Raw genomic sequence first — 18539 nt, forward strand, 5'->3', positions numbered from 1 at the left:
CAGGCGGGGAAGCCCGCAGCGCCGCGAAGCCCCGCCCCCTTCGAGCCGGCACTGCGCTTGCGCTTCCCATGCCAGGCTGGGTTAAAGTTGCAGCCGACAGCCTTGGGATTTAAAGGGCCCGCTGCCTGACCGAAGTTGGTTTGAAGGCAGGAGGTGGTTGGCTGTGGACGGCACTTGGTCATGGGACCTGTGCGGTTGGGAGTGTTGCTTTTCATTTTGACTGTGTCTGGGACGCCGAAGGAGGAGGACGATGACACAGAACGCTTGCCCAGCAAATGCGAAGGTATCTAAAGGGAGTAGCCCCTATTCGCATCCCTCTGCCCCACCTCCGTCTGGGCCAGACCAAATGGACCGTGATGGGTGGGTCACCTGACCTCCTTCAGGACCTGAGGGAGGTTCTGATGGAGCCTGGTGGAATTCGAATGGGGTCAACGGAGGGAACGCATAGCGCTACCCCAAAACTATGGCACTACAATTCCCATGAGACATCCAGAGGGAGCCCGCTTTTTCTTGCTGGTTTGGGCCCCCCAATGGTTTGTGGGAATTGTAGTGCAGAGACTATCGGCTCAGGACCGACCACTTTACTGAGCATCGTGTGTGTGTGTGTGTGTGTGTGTGTGTGTCTGTGTGTGTGTGTCCTCCATGCCACCAGACCTAAATCTGAAGAGACTGCAGGAGTGAGGTGTCAGGCTCATTACCTGTGGACATCCTCTACTCCACCCCAGCGGAGACGCTCCCAAATTATAGGCCCCACGCCCTCCTGAGGGGTTTGGGAGTGAGTACGTCAGCCTTTGAAGCTCATAAAAGAAAGAGGAGGCCACACAACTGGGAGAGTTTCCCCATAATTGTGAGGTTTTGCAGAGGGTGTGCACTGTATGGATTTTACCGTGAGCAGCATCTTCTGTGACTGTATCACCTATGGGGCCCATCTGGGAGGGGGCACTTTAGAGTGCCCTGGTCCCCTGGTTTGTTGCCTCCCTGGCTTTAATTTCTTCCTGGATTCTTTTCCCCTTCGGCTCACTCCACGCTGCATTTCAGTAGCAATGTTCCTCCTGACTTGGTCCTCATCTCTCCTCTCCTTTCATTTGTGTCCCTACTCTTAACCCCCTACACCTGTCAGTTTTTCTAAACACAGACTCAATTGTGTATGTCCTCGCTTTAACACCTCTTCAGGCCTCCTGCTGTGATTAGACTACAGCCAGCGGTTTTGGCAGAGCATCCAAGTGTTTGTGGTCTGGCCTCCATCTTTCTTACATTTCCATACCCCACCTCCCATCCCCGAAGTGCCCATGCTTCAGCCATATTGAACCTCTCAGTGGTCACTGAGCCTGCCTCATCCTCTCACACCTCTCTGCCTCTGCACATTGTTTTTTTTCTTTGCCTGGAATGATCCTTGCCCTTCTGGTTTTGGTTCTTCAAGACCCAGTTTAAATGTCACCTCCTTTGGAAGCCTCCTTCCTTATCTGTCACCTCCCACTGCATTGGAGGGAAGGAGAGTACCTGTGTCTCCCTGTGTATCCTTAGCATAGTGCCATAGGCACATTTGGGACACTTTTGCTCCTTGCCCCTGTGTTTAGTTTGCTTGGCACTTCTGTATTGGCCTGTCATTTTCTTGGGACCCACTGGTGCTGGGAAGACAGTGGTGGAAGAGACACAATGCTCATCCTTGAGGAAATCGTAGGCTAGTAGGAAGTCCATGAATGACCATTGAATGAATTTTGCATTTCCTAGTGAGATTAAGTCTCTTGATAGAGTCCATTACACAATATTGTCACCACCTTTTTATCTATCCCCAGAGACATTGGCAATGTCCTGTGGATAGATCATGGGTCTTATTACTCTCTGTATTGCTATTGTGCATCCAGAAGGGGCTCAACAAATAACTGCAGAAAACAGCAAACAGTTAGGCAGTGCTCACCACGTGCCAGGCACTATTCTCGGGGCTTTACATAGATTGATTGATTTAATCCTCACCACACCCCTGTGAGGGAGGTACTATTATTATCTTCATTTTAGAGGTGAAGAAACCAAGGCACAGCAGGATTGTCACCCAGCTACTAAGTGGCTGAGTCAGGATTCCAGCCTTGCCAGGCTGGCTCCAGAGCCTGCACCCATAACCATTGTGCTCTGCTGCCTTTGCTTATCTGCCGAATGAGTTGCTGCTTTGTTTGTTTGTCTTTCACGTCCCCTTGGATATCTAGTATGTAAACTGCTGAGCCTGGAGCTACAGGACGAGCTGAGTCGCACTGGCCGATCTCGAGAGGTGCTGGAGCTGGGGCAGGTGCTGGACACAGGCAAGAGGAAGAGACACATCCCTTACAGTGTTTCGTGAGTTCTTCTTGGTGTTCTTCCACCTTCCAATCCCCGAAGGAGCCCTGGGAGCGCCCACAGCATCCAGGGAGTCTTTGTTTCCCCTCTTCCCACAGAGAGACAAGGCTGGAAGAGGCCTTGGAGAATTTATGTGAGCGGATCCTGGACTACAGTGTTCATGCCGAGCGCAAGGGCTCACTGAGATATGCCAAGGTCAGACTCTTCTCCAGGGCAGGATCCCATCTCTCAGAAACTACAACCTGTACCCCCTGAGGTCCTCACGATGTCTGCCCAGCTCCCCACAGCTCTGGAGTGTCCCCTCCCCATCGTAGACTCCCTCATCTCATCTCTATGGAACTCACCGGGGTCTCCAGTAGTTGACAAAGCTGATATGGCAAAAAGGGGAGGAGGCAGGGCAGTGGCCTGGGCTGATCTCAAATTCCCATCTCTCAGGGGCAGAGTCAGACCATGGCAACGCTGAAAGGCCTGGTGCAGAAGGGGGTGAAGGTGGATCTGGGGATCCCTTTGGAGCTGTGGGATGAGCCCAGCGTGGAGGTCACGTTCCTCAAGAAGCAGGTAGGATAGGATACTGCACTGCCCAGGAAGGTGAGAAGGGAACCTGAGACGGGAGCTAGATCCTAAGGAAGTCCATCTTTGAGCAGAGCAGGGACTCTGCCATTGACTGAAGTGGGCCCAGGAGCATATCAAGAAGTAATAATGGAGGCTAATGATATATACTGCCACTTACTGAGCACCTACTGTGTGCCTGCTTTGGGGCCACAAACTTTCCAGCTGCTGCCTCATTTAACCCTCACAACAACCTGATGTGGTAGGTACTATTACCACTTCCCATTTTACAGGCAAGGAACTGAGACTCAGAGTATAATACTTACTTGGCAGCGTAGGTGCTGGTAAATGTCTGTTGAATGAATGAGGATCACACATCTAATAGGCCAAGTTTAACCTCCTGGTTCCCTGCCTTTCCGAAGTGGGGTGGGGAGACAGGGAGTGAAGAGCAGAGAGGAGGGTCTGCAGAGGCCAGCAGAGCAGATACCCTTCTGACCTTTCCACCTGATCAGTGTGAGACGATGCTGGAGGAGTTTGAAGACGTCGTGGGAGACTGGTATTTCCACCATCAGGAGCAGCCCCTACAGCATTTTCTCTGTGAAGGTCATGTGCTCCGAGCTACTGAAACTGGTAAGCCTGGCGGCTGGCCCCTTTCTTGCCAGGTCACAACCTTCCCTCTCCCCAGGACCAATATCTAAATTGTTTTCTATCACCCAACCTAGCATGTCTACAGGAAACTTGGACTGGAAAGGAGAAGATCACAGATGGGCAAGAGAAGACAGAAGAGGAGGAGGAGGAGGTGACTAACACACCAGGCCACCCCAAGCATGACCCAGAGGAACTCTGAACTTTGCCTTTGAGCCCCCAGGAGGGACAGGGGTCTTGGAGAAGAACCCTCTGAAGTCTGAGCGCTCCCTGCCCCACAGCTTTCAGAGTGTGTGTATGTGCGAGTGACTCCACCCTAGAGCTTGTAGCTCTTCTCTCCCGTGTAGTCTCAGGCAGGATCCTGGTGGTGCAGCATGGCATGGCTATGGGGAGAAAGGTGGGAGCAGTAGGTGGAAGCCCGGCACCGACAGATGAGTCCTCCACCTGCCATTTATCCCCTTGTCAGGTGTGTGTGGTGACAGTATTGAGATGTTTAAACATGTCTGCTACTCCCCACCGGACCCAGAGGTCAACATGGCTTAGAAGCGGTGGACCTTGGCAAAGTCACTTTGCCCCTCGAGGGTCTGTTTTTAGACTCATAACAAAGAAGCTGAATGTACATTCTACGACCTATACACGCTGCCGGCGTCTAGGAGGCTACATGCCAACAGTCTGTGAACGGGAAGGGGACACTGGATGGGGACGGGGTAATATTGATAAGTTAGGTGGGGTAGACACTTGGTCTACATATTAATTTCACTGCAGGGCCACTACGTAATATCAAAGGTGCCAAATTTTCTATAACGCTAGTAAACTTTTTTTAAAATATCAGCTGGGCCCCAAATTTCAAACAACTGCCGTGCACACATCTTAGCTGGCCGGTACGGCAGCGCCCAGTGAATAGGGCCGTTGGTCGCCGTCCTGTTAAAAGCTAACGGTGCTTTGTAGTTTTGCAGCCCAAGGAGGGTGGCATGGATCAGGGCGTTGAGACAGGTTTCGGGCTTGGGACTGCGCAGCCGCGATCCGCGCATGCCTGAAAACGCGACGGAATTAAGTTACGTGCGCGGCGACGCCTGGGCCGCCATACTTGGGTGACGGGAGCTCGCAGAGGACAAACTCCCACGCGCTTTTCCCGTGTCTCTTCTTTCCTCAGAGTGAGGCAAGACCTAAGAGGAGCTAAAACTAGGTCCAAGGTAGAGAGCGGCTCCAGTTAGAATGAAGAAAATAACAAGGTTATCTCCGGAGGGTGGCGGTTGAGGACCTCACACGCGAGCTGGGTGGTGGCCGAAGACGCTGAGGGACGAGTGCATTCTCGCCGAAGTTCAGTTGGGCGATGCCAACTTAAGGGTCTGAGAGGGGTGGCAAGGAACTGAGATTCACTCCGCGGAGGCTGGGCGAGTGTGGAAACCCGAAGGGAGCGGACAGTCGCCGAAGGCCCCACTTCCTTTCCCCAGCCCATCCCTCTCCGGCCATGAGCGGTGTAGTGCGCACCGAGCCGCTGCGCGGGGAGCCTCCGCTGCGGGTGCCCGGCGACGCCTTTTCTGTGGTGGTTTTGCTGCAGGGCTACGCGGAGCCCGAGGGGGTCGGCGACGCCGTGCGCGCCGACGGCTCCGTGACCCTTGTTCTGCCCCAGGCCTGGGGCCCGGCCTCCGGCCACCGAGAGCCCCCGCCCGAGGGCTACGAGGCGAAGACCGCCCTGGAGGAGGCGGCCCGTGGCCCCATCCTCGTGGACACCGCGGGGCCCTGGGCTCGAGAGGCACTCTTGGGGGCCCTGGCGGGGCAGGGCGTGGCCCCGGGAGATGTGACTCTCGTGGTGGGGACCCACGGACACTCGGACCACATCGGGAACCTGGGGCTGTTTCCCGCGGCGGCCCTGCTGGTCTCGCACGACTTTTGCCTCCCCGGGGGCCGCTACCTCCCCCACGGGCTGGCTGAGGAGCAGCCTCTGCGGTTGGGGCCGGGACTCGAGGTGTGGGCCACGCCAGGCCATGGTGGCCAGCGGGACGTGAGCGTGGTGGTGGCTGGCACGGCCCTGGGTACCGTCATGGTAGTGGGCGATGTGTTTGAACGTGATGGGGACGAGGACTCGTGGCAGGCGCTGAGTGAAGACCCGGTGTCCCAGGAGCACAGCCGGAAGAGGGTCCTAGCCACTGCCGACGTGGTCGTGCCTGGTCACGGAGCCCCCTTTAGGGTGATCAGGGAAGCCTCGGCGCCAGAGACAGAGGGTCTGGGGAACAGCCGGCCAGATCTCGTGATCGGAGACAAGGAGCCCACGGTGCACCGATAAACCCCAGTCTTGACTGAATGCCTTTCAGGGACCCCAGCCCCCCACCCCCAGACAAGAAACTGACGTCCAGGACACGAGAGGATGTGTCAGAGAGGAGTCATGGGTTGTCACTTCCAGCCCTCGCAGGAGGCCAGTTTTCCAGCGAGGACAGAGTACTTTTGCCACAGCTGTCACCAGTATCACTAGGACCAAGGACTGGCACAGCTGTGTGACACCTCTCGGGCTTCATTAGTAAAATGGCAGAATGTTCTTGGGAGAGTCTTCCAAAATAAAAGTAGAAACTGCATTGAAAATCATACTGCCCTTCAACTATTCTCCAATAAAAAATAAAAAAAAGTCATACTGCCCTAAATGTAAATGTGAAGCGTTCATAGTGATAATCATGCAGATATAATCCAGCAAGTGCAACAAGGAGACACTTTGGCGATACATCGCCTGTTTCTCAGAGGAAGCAGCTTGCTGAGAGAAGGTGCAGGGCAGACAGGTATTCTAGTCATCTGACTTTAAGTTACTAATTCGTTCAATGAATGCTGCTTAACACACCTGCAATGTCTCAAGCACGGCTCGAGGTCACGGGGATACAGCAGTGAGCAAGCCAGACAAACTCAAGGAGACAGGTAAATAATAATAGTAGTAAACCAAATAATTACGGGTTCTGGTTACTGATATGCAGAAAAAGCAGGGTGAGAAGAGTATAGAGTGCTGGGGTGGGAGAGTGGTCAGGAAAAGCCTCCAAGGTGATGTTTGATGAGAGAACTGAATGAGAAAAAGCTGGCCACACGGAGGTCTGGGAGAGGGGCATTCCAGGCACTGGAACAGCAGGTATAAAGGCCCCGAGGCAGGCTTGACCTACTTGAGCAGCAAGAGGACCTTGGGGTTGGGTTGCAGAGCGCTGGGGAAGAGTGGCAATAAATGAGCCTACAGAGTTGGGCAGCGACATCTTGCAAGGCCTTGGTAACCATGGTTAGGGGTTTGGATTTGTCCTGAGATAGAAGGCTTTGGCTTTATACTGATACAAAAGACCAGACCGTTGACCTGGTTTCATTTACGTTTTAAAATAACCACTCTTGTTCTGAGTGGAGAAGGGTTGGAGTGGGGCAACAATAGAATGGGCTGGACTAGATCGAAAGCCATTGCGGTCTTCAGGTGGGAGAGCTTGATGGCACCTGCCCTTATCCCAGAAGTCCTGTTGTGGCTGTGGTCCTCTTCACAGCTGGGTTCCTGAGCTTGGGTCTTCCGTTCGCACAGCCCCAGGGTGGACAGAAGCACTCAGTTGGGAAGAGGAAAGAAAGGAGGAAGTCCACCTTGTTGTGGACGATGAGCCTCTCCGGGTGGACGCTGTCACGCAAGGCCAGGCTGGAGGTCATTTCCCAGGCGTCCACGAAGGCCACATGGTCAGCAAAGGCAGCTCAGAGGAGCGCGTTCACCTGGAGGGTAAACCAGTTGCTGCTTTACATAGACTTGTAGCCGGTGTTGGCCAGTTCGATGATCACCAGGGTTCAGGGCTCCCAGGCCAGCAGTGCAGCCACGGCTGCCCAGATGCCTGCCAGTCGTTGCATAAAGATGGACAGAAGAAAGGTGGTGAAGTGGGTGCCCAGGCACCACCATGGTGTGGGGGCCCCCAGCCAGGCCCCCCCCCCACTTCATGGGCCACCAATTGTAATGAGGCCACTGGTGTGTGGAGGGAGCGCAGGGGCCAGCTGTGCGTTCCAGTGCCGCACTATGCCCCGAGCAGTGTCCACGGCCATCAGAGAACCCAACTGATACGTGGTGTGTAGATCCACTGGCTTCAGGGCTGCACGGAGGACGAGAGAGGAGGGGATGGGTTATTTAGAGCTGTACACTCTCAAGTTATACAGATAAAAGTTCCAGTCTTGACTTACTTTCTAGAACATGGATATCCTGCCCTTGACTCAGGGCTGGTCACCCAGAGCAACACATCCCTTTGGCCACACTGATTGTCTCCAGGATGGATGGGTCACCTACGCTAGTCCAGTCTTAGTAATCTTAGGGGTTTTGCTGGAGCTAAGGGAAAAAGTCTCGTTCTTTCCTGCAAGACTGACATGGGAGGATGGGTCATCTTGCCCCCTTGTTGGAAGAGCCCGCTGGTGCTGGGGCCACCAAAGAGGGACTGAGAATGAGAGAATGAAGCTGAACGGTAGGGGGCAGAAGTGGGCAGTGAAGAGAAACAGACCAGATGACAGGTGTGAGCACGGGAAGCCAGGCTAATCACCTGGGCTAATCAACTCCTTTCGTGCCTAAGCTGTTCTGACTGTGTTTTCAGCTGTTTTCAAGATGAGTTGTGAATGGATACAAACACTGATGGAAATGATCCCTTAGAGGCAGGGAGTGAGGACAACAGCATGGGGAGACCGCTGACAACAGAGGGAAAAAGTGCTTAAGATATTAGGAGGTTGGGCCCAGAGTGATTGTTTCTTTCAAACTTCTTTTTTGTGAAAACTCTTAGGAAAACTGGACCTATATGATCAGCTTCCTCTACTCACAAGTCATTGGCAGACATTGGCTGCAGAATAACCCAGGCTTTCTTGCCCAGTGCTCTCCAAGAACAGCTCTCCGCTCCAGTTTGGGTGACTGCCCACTGCCTTTCAGACACCCACACCCTCCTCTCCTGCGGGCCTTTGAGCCCGCTCCCCCTCCACTCCCCATCCTCTCGCTTTTCTCCACCATCTCAAACACCCAGGCTCAGCTCTCTCACCTCCTACAGAAAACCTCCCCTGAATTTGCCAACCTTATTTTAAACTCTAGCTATGCCTTCTCTATATTGTTCACTTAGCATTAGGTGATACCTGGTGTTGGTCATTATTTTTGGAAATGTCCTCTCCCTACTGTGCCGCTTGAGAGCAGAAGCTGCAAGGCCACTTGAGGTCTAGGCTTAGAAATTGCAGAATATCACTTACATCACATTCTGTTGACCAAAGCAGGCCAGCCCAGATTCAGGGATGAGGAAATAACCTCTCCATCTTGATAGAAGGAGCTGCAGAGAATTTGTGGCCATTTTTTTCTGTTGCAACGTACCACAATGGGTTAGTGCACAAATTGGTGATGCTAAAAGTTCCCCTTTTTTGGGAGGTGGGGTGGTTATCCTAGGTTCTATTTTTATTTTTTGATTTTTTAAATTGAAGTATAGTTGATTTATAATATTATATTAGTTTCAGGTATACAACATAGTGATTCAATATTTTTATAGATTGTACTCCATTTAAAGTTATTACAAGTGGCTGTATTTCTCTGTGCTGTACAATACATCCTTGTTGCTTATTTATTTTATACATAGCAGTTTGGATCTCTTAATCCCATACCCCTATTTTGCCCCTCCCCCCTTCCCTTCCCTCACTGATAACCACTACTTTGTTCTCTATATCTGTGCGTCTGTTTCTGTTTTGTTATATACATTCCTTTTCTTTTCCCCGCTTTGGCTGCGCTATGTGTCTTGTGGGATCTTAGTTCCCAGACCAGGGATCAAACCCAGGCCCCGACAGTGAAATTGCCAAGTTCTAACCACTGGTCTGCCAGGGAATTCCCGTGTTTTGTTATATACATTCTTAAATGCAATTTTTATGCCTTCTCCCATTGCCCAAAGCTCCTGTCAATCACATCACATCATTCCCTCTTCACTTCCGGAAGGGGGCAGCACTTACTTCACAGAGAAAGCAAAGACCGTTGTCCCACCTATCTCTGCTTCAAGCCACCTTACCAGAAAACTCTGCATCTGCACCCAGGCTCACCTCCAGAAGAGGGGTGATTTACCCATTTATTGTGGGTAGCTGTAATTCATTCATTTTCACATGCGTAGTATTCAATTTTGTGAATTACCATGTAGTGTTGGGAAAACCAGTTATCCACATGCGAAAGAATGAAATTAGACCCTTATGCCATACACAAAAATTAACTTAGAACAGATTGAAGACTTAAATGTAAGACCTGAAGCAATAGACTCCTAGAGGAAAACATAGGGGAAAAGCTCTTTGACATTGATCTTGGTTGTGATTTTTTTGGATATGACACCAAAAGCAAAGGCAGCAAATGCAAAAACGAGTGGGACTACCTCAAACTAAAAAGCTTCTTCATAGCAAAGGAAACAAAATGAAAAGGTAACCTACAGAATGGGAGAAAATATTTGCAAACTGTATACTTGGTTAATGTCTAAAATATATAAGGAATTCATACAACTCAATTGCAAAGAAGCACCCCAATTTAAATATTGTCAAAGGGCATGAATAGACATTTTTCCAAAGAAGACATACAAATGGCCAACAGGTATATGAAAATGTGCTCAGCATCACTAATCATCAGGGAAATGCAAATCTGAACCACAATGAGATACCACTTCACACCTGTTTAGGATGGCTATTATCAAAAAGAAAAGAGATAACAGGTAATAGCGAGATTGAGGAGAAAAGGGAACCTGTGTGTACTGACTGTTAGTGGGAATGTAAATTGGTATAACCATTATAGAAAACAGTATGGAGTTTCCTCAAAAAATTAAAAATAGAATTACCATGGTAATTACCATTACCATATGATCCCAATCCCACTTCTGGGTATCCAAATGAAATGAACTCAGTATGTTAAAGAGATATCTGTACTCCCATGTTCACTGTAGCATTATCCACAATAGCCAAGATATGGAAACACCATAAGTGTTCATTAATGGATGAATGGATAAAGAAGATGTGAGATACACATATGTATACACACACACAGAGGAATATTATTCAGTCTTAAAAAAGAAAATCCTGCCATTTTTTGGCAGCATGGGTGAACCTGGAGGACATTTTCTAAGGGAAATAAGTCAGACAAAGAAAGGCAAATGCTGTATGATCTCACTTGTATGTGGAATCTAAAAAGTTGAACTCATAGAACCAGAGGATAAAATGGTTGCCAAGGGCTGGGGAGTGGGGGAAATGAGGAGATATTGATCAAAGGGTACAAACTTTCAGTTATAAGTTCTGCGGATCTAATGTACAGCATGGTGATTATACTCAGCCCTGTATTGTATACCTGAAATTTGCTAAGTGAGTAGATCGTAGGTGTTCTTGCCACATACACAAGAAAAGGTAACTATGTGAGGTGATGAATGTGTTAATTAGCTTGATCATGGTAATCATTTCACGATGTATACATACATTAAACCATCATGTTGTACACCTTAAAAAAATCACGCTATACAACCTAAATATATACAATTTTTGTTAGTTTTATCTCACTAAAGCTGGGGAAAAATAATTTTAAAAGCAGTTAATTTAATATTAGATATTGGAATGACAAATTCAAGTCAAAGCTGCTAACAAGAGCAAAAAACTAAAAGAAGAAATTGGAAAGATGGCCAAAAAGTAACAAATGGGAAAGCTGGTTTGAAGGCCACAGAGACTGTAAGGAACAGTAAATGGATCTAAATCATAAGCATGTTTGGCTCTGGGTTAGTTACCCCTATTAACAGCAACACCTTATGGTTAATTTAAATGTGACCCAAATAAGATCCCTTGCTCATTAGTCTGGTATTAAATTTTCTATTAATTTGGTACTGAATTCAGAGTTTACCAAATAGGCATAGAAGAATCCCATCTGATAGTGGGCTTCTCCAAAGAAAATTTTTGCTTCTGCCAAAAATTTAGGCTAATAACTTCCTAGAGTGTGTTAAATTAACACAGGTTGAGATTTTTCAGACCAATGGTTCTGTGAATTTGGACTGCACATCTACCTAAGGGCTGGCTTGTGGGTATAAATTCTCCAGAAAGAGTTTTCTCTGTCTGTTCTGGACCAAGGTCCAAGACAGTCAAATTCTTCGAAATCCTCTGCTTGAGTGTGGCGTGGTGGTCTCCAGGTCACACAATATGAGGGTGTAGAACTTTGAGACCCTGACTTTATGCCAAGCAGGCAATTTCCTATTAGACTCACCACATTGTCAAAGACTTTGGGGTCTGTATCCTGCTCTTGGCTTCCTGAACACCTAATCGCAAGTTTCTTGAGCTTGGCAAATGCCCTCAAGGGGAAAGCAGTCTTTAGTGTATTACTCTCTGAGTTCCCAGTTTCGTTTAGATTTTGCCCTCTGATAATTCCTTTAAAATTTGACAGATTATCAATGCATTTATTTATTTAAAGTAGATAGAATGTGGTTTTTTTAAAAATTTATTTATTTTTGGCTGCATTGGGTCTTCATTGCTGCACGCGGGCTTTCTCTAGTTGTGGCGAGCGGGGGCTACTCTTTGTTGTGGTGCGCCGGCTTCTCATTATGGTGACTTCTGTTGTTGCAGAGCACGGGCTCTAGGCATGCGGGCTTCAGTAGTTGTGGCACGTGGGCTCAGTAGTTGTGGCGCACGGGCTTAGTTGCTCTGCAGCATGTGGGATCTTCCTGGACCAGGGTTCGTACCTGTGTCCCCTGCATTGGCAGGCGGATTCTTTTTTTTTTTTTCATTTTGATGTATTTTATTTAACCCATGTATCCAAAATAATGTGTCCATGTGTAATCAATATTTTTAAATTGAGAATTTTGAGATTCTTTTTATTGTACTAAGTCTTCAAGATCCTGTGTATTTTACACTTAACAGGGCATCTCAATTCATATGCTACATTTTCTTTCTTTTTTTTTTTTTTTTGCGGTACGCGGGCCTCTCACTGCTGTGGCCTCTCCCGTTGCGGAGCACAGGCTCTGGACGCGCAGGCTCAGTGGCCATGGCTCACGGGCCCAGCCGCTCCGCGGCGTGTGGAATCTTCCCGGACCGGGGCACGAACCCGCGTCCCCTGCATCGGCAGGCGGACTCTCAACCACTGCGCCACCAGGGAAGCCCCATATGCTACATTTTCATCGGAAATACTTGATTTGTATTTAGATTTCATAAAACTTACAGTTGCAATTAGATTCCCATACTTAAGTTGTTCCAAACATACTTAGAAGTTGTCCGATAACTGAATTGAACGTCAGGTTTTTCTAAATTGATTTTTAAATTTTCTTTAATTTTAATTAATTTAAAGTATGGAATTTTAATTAAGGTGTGATTGGGGAACTGAATTTTAAGTTTCTTTTAATTGGATTCAGTTCCTCAGTTGCACTGAGTACAATTCAGGTGGTCTACAGCACAGGTCTCTTGGCATTAAGAAATGAGACAGCTTCATCCTCTCCCAGCTCTCACTTCGTGAGGGTTACTTCCCGTCTCTGTCAGTGAGATTCCTTTTGTGCTGCCATGAACCCAAGGTGATCCTCAGAGCCTCAGATTTGACCAGATCTCGAGACCTGCCATGAAGTTTGTCAGGTAGAAAGGGGTGCAAAACTAGCCCAACTTTCCCTTAAAGTCTTAAGACTGAGATTAACTGACCTTAGAAACAACTGATTCATACGTTCTGCCTCTCAGTAGCCACTTGTCTGCTAGAAACATTTTAGGCAAAGATCTTTCCCTTCCACCCTGCTCCCCCAACCTACATGCATCCTCTCTGTAGGTTCACCCAGAATCTGTCAGCATTCCATCGAGAAGTCAACGACTCGATGAAGAATTCCACTTACAGCGTGAATAGCAATGATATGAGCTGACACCTCCTTGGACTCTACCTGTACAGAGCAGCGTCCCTTTGGTCTGGCCCAGAGGGGCGAACAATTACACTGGAGAGGGCCTGACTGATCCTGGCCCCCTCCTCCAGGGGTGTGGGGAAAATGGCAAAGGTCAACTAGCTTCTTCCCCAGGGAATAGGGGTGTGAGTGCACTCACTAGGGGGGCAGGGCGCTGCTGGTTCCTGGGGGATTGGGTGGGAAGGGTGGTGGGAGGAGACAGAGACACAAATGTGTGAGACTCCAGCCCTCTCCTCCTGGGGCCGCCCACGGGGAAAGAACCCCAGTGTCCTGTCACAACCTGCCTTGTATAAACATGTACATTTTTTCATAACATTTTGAACAAGGTTTATATTGACTCAAGTTTAAAAACAAAGTGTGACTGAAACTTTTTTACAGAGTCTAGTGCACCAATGCTGATGTGAGGGGTTATGTATGCGAGTGAGGAAAAAATGTGTATTCTGGTGGCCTGAAGCTTTACTGGACGAGGATGTGTGAACGTGCAGGGATATATTTAGTGACACAGTGTAGAGAGGCAAAAAGAAAAGAAAAAAGTAAAAATTCCAAATGTATATTTTTTCTTATACCCTTTCCTTGCCCCCCAAATTATCACTTCCTGTTACTGTATCACCCTTGTTATTAGGAACTCTAAGCCATGCGGAGCACCATCCCTCCCCCTTCAACCCAGGTGCTGCCCTAGGTCCCTTGGCCTCTTGCGGTGACAAACAACTCCAGCTAAAAGTGTTTGGTGTTCTTCGCTTCATCCTCTTTCCCACTTTGCTTATCCCCATCCTCAGACCCATGGCCTTGCCCTCCTCCTGGGATGAGAAGACAAGCAGAGCCTTCAAGGCCAGAGGGGAGGCCTGTGGAGGGGCCGCCTGCGGGGAGTCTCAGCACCAGGAGAGCGAGGACCAGGCTCCTTCCGAGGACTGAGGAGGGTAGGGGCCTTCCCCAAACCCGCCCACCCCTGCCATGACTGACACTTCCTTTATCAATCTGGCTTCTTTTCCTATATTGCAAAAGGGCCTCTCTGTGGTCAGTGCAAAGGGAACCATGACCTAGGGCTCCCTGCCCCCCTCTGCACACTGAGGGGCTGGTCCTGACCTGGGCCAGCTGGGGCCTCTCCTCTCTCCCTCAGCTCCCTGCCTCTGCCACCCGCTTGGCATCTCCTTAGGAGTCAGCCTCTGTGTCTCTGTGTGTCTCTCTCTCCTTTTCTCTGCTTCTCTGAGTGTCTCTCTCCTCCCAGGGAAAGGGGTGACAGCAGGACCAGTTCAGGCTCCTTCAGGGAGAGGTCCACGGCCCTGAGTCCCTGCCCAGCTACAGCCCCTTAGAGAGGAGGAGGAGGGAGCTGCTGGTGGTCAAGCCTCAGCCCCCAGCTCAGGCACCAGGGGCACCCAGCATGCTGGTGGTCTCTCTCTCTGCAGGTAGGGGACACTGCAGTGCCCCCCTTCATCCCCAGGCAGAACCAAGGCCCACCAGGCCCCTCCCGCCCTGCTCTGCTCCCTGTGTGCAGTCTCACACCCTCCCTGAGTTGAGGTGAGGGTGGGCGCAGGTTCCCACCTACCCAGAAGGTGGGCCTTCTGGAGGCCACGCCTCCACCCAGAGATGCAGGACTGGATCTGCAGGGCCCTCTGTCCTCACACTCTACAAGGAGGACACCGGGGCTCAGACACGCCCTGCCCCACGTCCAGGACTCTGAGGTGGCAGGTCCAGGACTTGAACTCCAGTCTTGCTGAGCCCACAGAGCCTTCTGCTCCTTCTGGATGCTTCCTCCTGGCTGCACCACAGAATCTCTGGGCCTCACCCTGTGAGTGCAGAGCCCTGCGGGGTGAGCCCGGAGGCTGTATTTAATAACGCTTCTCAGGGGGTTCCATCTGCAGCTGTGCGACCCTGGCTCATCCAGAGCCTTCGCTGGACAGAGGGGATGAAGGTCAGAGCAGTCATGAGCCATCCAGCTGACAGTCCCTGGGACCCCCTCTGATGGAGGCCCTGCCCGCCTGTGACTGGTGGTGGGCGGGGTGAGAGATTGGGGGCTGGGAACTTTGGTGGCCCCCCAGGGCTGGCTGGGATGGAGGCTCTGCTCACCCGCTCTCCAGGATGACGTTGGCATTGGTTCACAGAATGGACCATGGGGGTGGGAGGACATGATTTGAACTTCCTTTTTCCTTTTCTCAGTTTCTTTCCCAATCCTAATAGGTGTTTTCCACAGTTCTCTCGTGGCCAGCCAGGTAGTCCTGGCTTCCTCTATGTGCCTGTACTTATAGGCCTCAGAGGACAGAGTCTGCACTTTCATGGAACCCTCTTATCTGAGTCAAGCCCTAAACCTGCGTTTTCTCATTTTCAGCTTTACAACATTCTGTGGTGATGTATCCTTATGTTCATTTTACCCAGGGAGAAACTGAGGCCCAGAGCCTTAATGTCATGGAGAGTCCCAAACTCTCCCATTCCTGTTGGGGGAAGGGAGGATGAACTCCTGTCACCAATTCAGCCCAAGCATCTTTCAAAGTCCACAGGGAGGTGACCTCACTTACTCTGGTTCTCTCCAGGTCTGGATTTGGACCGCACTCAGGTCTGTCTGCCTCGTGAGCTTCATGCTTACCCAAGATCGCCCCTCCCCCACCAAGCACCCCCATTAACCTCCCTCACTTCCCCTTCCTTCCACAGCCCATCCTGGGGGGTCATTCATTGTGCTTCATTCAGCTGGCCACTTCTCAGGGTCTGGGGAAACAAAGGCAGGAGGGATGTGAGTGTGGCCCCTGAGGTGAGGCAGGACACATGAGGCAAAGAAAGAGCACAGGGAAGGGGGAGGTACGAAGGGCAAGGTCTTGGTCTCTGCTCTTTCCCATGGGCTGTCCACGGGCCTCTGCCGACATCAGCACTCTGTTTACTTCCTCTTGTTTTGCAGGCAGGGAGGGGCCCAGAGAAGGCTTCTCCTGCCCTGGTTGGGTGCAGGCGTGCAGTGAGCCCTCCAGGAACTAGAGTCCAGCTGGGAAGGGAAGACTCTCAGCTTGCTTCACTATGTGAGGCAAGTAGAGGGAGACCCAGGCCCCACAAAGTTGAAACAGGCAGGGATGACATCTCCCACTTCCTGTGTGTCGGGTGCTTTGCACTCGTGTTGGCCATGTTTTCTTATTTGCTGTATTCTTGATGCTCTGACATCTGGGGCCTCACTGACCAGGGAGAGACTGTCCCTCCCAGGGCTGCCAGTTCTTAGAAGAGCAATGGACGTGCCCAGGAGCTCACCTGTCATATGCAAACCAGCCAGTCCAGAGCCCACACTCCCCACCACCTCCTCCATCTGGCTCTTATGCTCCAGGAGGCCCATGTTCTTCTGCCGTATTCATCCCAGGGCCAGGTACCAGGCAACTAGGGACAGCCCCTAATCCCCAGAGCCCGCAGACATTATTCATACCAGCTGATCCTAAACCTGCCTGCTCTCCCTTGCCTTGTCTTTCTCGCAGAACCTACAACAAAGGCTCCTGCCCATGTTTCCCCCTCCCTCCCTCCGCCTCCTGACTGACCCTAGTGCCTCCCTGCATGGCCCTGCGTGGAGTGCTGGGCATCTTGTTTTTATGGTTTTGTGAATATAAACTGCTTCCTTCATAACAGTCATTTGCATGTGTGTCTTACTATACCTGATTAAAACACATCCAGGTTATGTTTTAAAATAGCTCTTAACTCTCCCAGCAGCCCCAGGAGGTAAGCAGGGTCTATTTTGATCCTCATTTTTTTTTTTTTTTTTTTTTTTTTTTGCAGTACGCGGGCCTCTCACTGTTGTGGCCTCTCCCGTTGCGGAGCACAGGCTCCGGACACGCAGGCTCATTGGCCATGGCTCACAGGCCCAGCCGCTCCGCAGCATGTGGGATCTTCCCGGACCGGGGCACGAACCCATGTCCCCTGCATCGGCAGGCAGACTCTCAACCACTGCGCCAGCAGGGAAGCCCTGTAGATGATCTTTTTTATTCGAGGATGTGAATACTAGATTTCTATGATGCTCAAATCTCTTATATAAAATGGCATAGGTATTTGCATATAACCTACACAATCCTCCTGTACTTATTTATTTTTATAGAAATATAGATGATATACAATATTACATTGGTTTCAGATGTACCACATAGTGTTTTGACATTTGCATACATTATGAAATGATCACCATGATAAGTCTAGTAACCATCTGTCTTCATACAAAATTCTTACATTACTGAACATATTCCTTATGCTGTGTATTACATCCCCATGACTTATTTTATAAATGTAGATTTGTACTTCTTAATCCCCTGTACCTCTTTTGCCCTCATCCCCAAACTTCTCCCCTCTGATAACCACCCATTTCTTCTCTGTTTCTGTGAGTCTGTTTTCATTTGTTTTGTTTGTTTTATTTTTTATATTCCACATATAAGTGAGTTCATATGGTGTTAGTTTCTCTCTGGCTTATTTCACTTAGCATAATATGCTCTACATGCACCCACGTTGCCACAAATGGCAAGATTTCATTTTTTTTATGCCTGAGTAATATTCCATTGTTTATATATACCACATCTTCTTTATTCATCTACTGATGGGCACTTAGGTTGCTTCCATATCTTGGGTAAATAATGCTGCAGGAACATAGGGGTGCATATACCTTTTCATATTAGTGTTTTTGTTTTCTTCAGATAAATACCCAGGAGTTAAGTTGCTGTATCATATGGCAGTTCTATTTTTAATTTTTTGAGTAATCTCCATACTGTTTTCCATAGTGGCTGCACCAATTTACATTCCCAACAGCAGTGCACGGTGCGTTTCCTTTTCTCTACATCCTCCAACACTTGTTATTGGCGGTAGTTCATTATGGTTTCAATTTGCATTTCCCTGATGGTTAGCGATGTTGAGCGTCTTTTCATGTGTCTGTTGGCCTTCTCTATGTCTTCTTTGGAAAAATGTCTATTCAGGTCTTCTGCCTGTTTTTTAATTGGGTTATTTGTCTTATGGATGTTGAGTTGTATGAGTTCTTTGTATATTTTGGATATTAACTATTTATCAGATATATTATTTGCAAATACGAGCAATTTCATTTGGGCAGGGCGGTCGCGGTGCCCAGGGCCCAGCGCTTCATCTGTTCCTTGGGTTCTTCCCAGCCGGTCCCTGGAGGAGCCTGCAGGCCCCTGAAGGAAGCTGCCTGGAGCC

At 49.6% G+C, this 18539-nt stretch overlaps 2 protein-coding genes across 3 annotated transcripts; both read left to right on the forward strand.

The window, feature by feature from the left end:
* Positions 1-40: 40 nt before the first annotated feature.
* Positions 41-4353, forward strand: CNPY4 (canopy FGF signaling regulator 4). Of its 2 annotated transcripts, XM_067705707.1 has the most exons (6): positions 43-283; positions 2202-2328; positions 2427-2523; positions 2764-2886; positions 3390-3507; positions 3600-4353. In XM_067705707.1, the coding sequence occupies exons 1-6, from the start codon at positions 181-183 to the stop codon at positions 3722-3724; spliced, it is 693 nt and encodes a 230-aa protein (XP_067561808.1). In that variant the 5' UTR covers positions 43-180; the 3' UTR covers positions 3725-4353. The 2 variants fall into 2 exon arrangements, with proteins under 2 accessions (XP_067561810.1, XP_067561808.1); XM_067705709.1 differs by lacking the exon at positions 2764-2886 and having other exon boundaries at positions 41-283.
* A 135-nt stretch (positions 4354-4488) lies between these two features.
* Positions 4489-6149, forward strand: MBLAC1 (metallo-beta-lactamase domain containing 1). Its single transcript, XM_067705706.1, has one exon. The coding sequence runs from the start codon at positions 4994-4996 to the stop codon at positions 5807-5809; it is 816 nt and encodes a 271-aa protein (XP_067561807.1). The 5' UTR covers positions 4489-4993; the 3' UTR covers positions 5810-6149.
* The last annotated feature ends 12390 nt before the right edge of the window (positions 6150-18539 follow it).

The sequence above is a fragment of the Pseudorca crassidens genome, chromosome 15 (genome assembly GCF_039906515.1).
Source record: "Pseudorca crassidens isolate mPseCra1 chromosome 15, mPseCra1.hap1, whole genome shotgun sequence".
NCBI classification, from domain to species: domain Eukaryota; kingdom Metazoa; phylum Chordata; class Mammalia; order Artiodactyla; family Delphinidae; genus Pseudorca; species Pseudorca crassidens.

Excerpts from the sequence above, each read along its gene's own strand:
- CNPY4 (XM_067705707.1), top strand. The coding sequence starts at position 181 with ATGGGACCTGTGCGGTTGGGAGTGTTGCTTTTCATTTTGACTGTGTCT. Across the intron at positions 2,887-3,389 it reads TCACGTTCCTCAAGAAGCAG|TGTGAGACGATGCTGGAGGA; the intron begins GTAGGATAGGAT and ends CCACCTGATCAG. Across the intron at positions 3,508-3,599 it reads GCTCCGAGCTACTGAAACTG|CATGTCTACAGGAAACTTGG; the intron begins GTAAGCCTGGCG and ends CACCCAACCTAG.
- MBLAC1 (XM_067705706.1), top strand. The coding sequence starts at position 4,994 with ATGAGCGGTGTAGTGCGCACCGAGCCGCTGCGCGGGGAGCCTCCGCTG.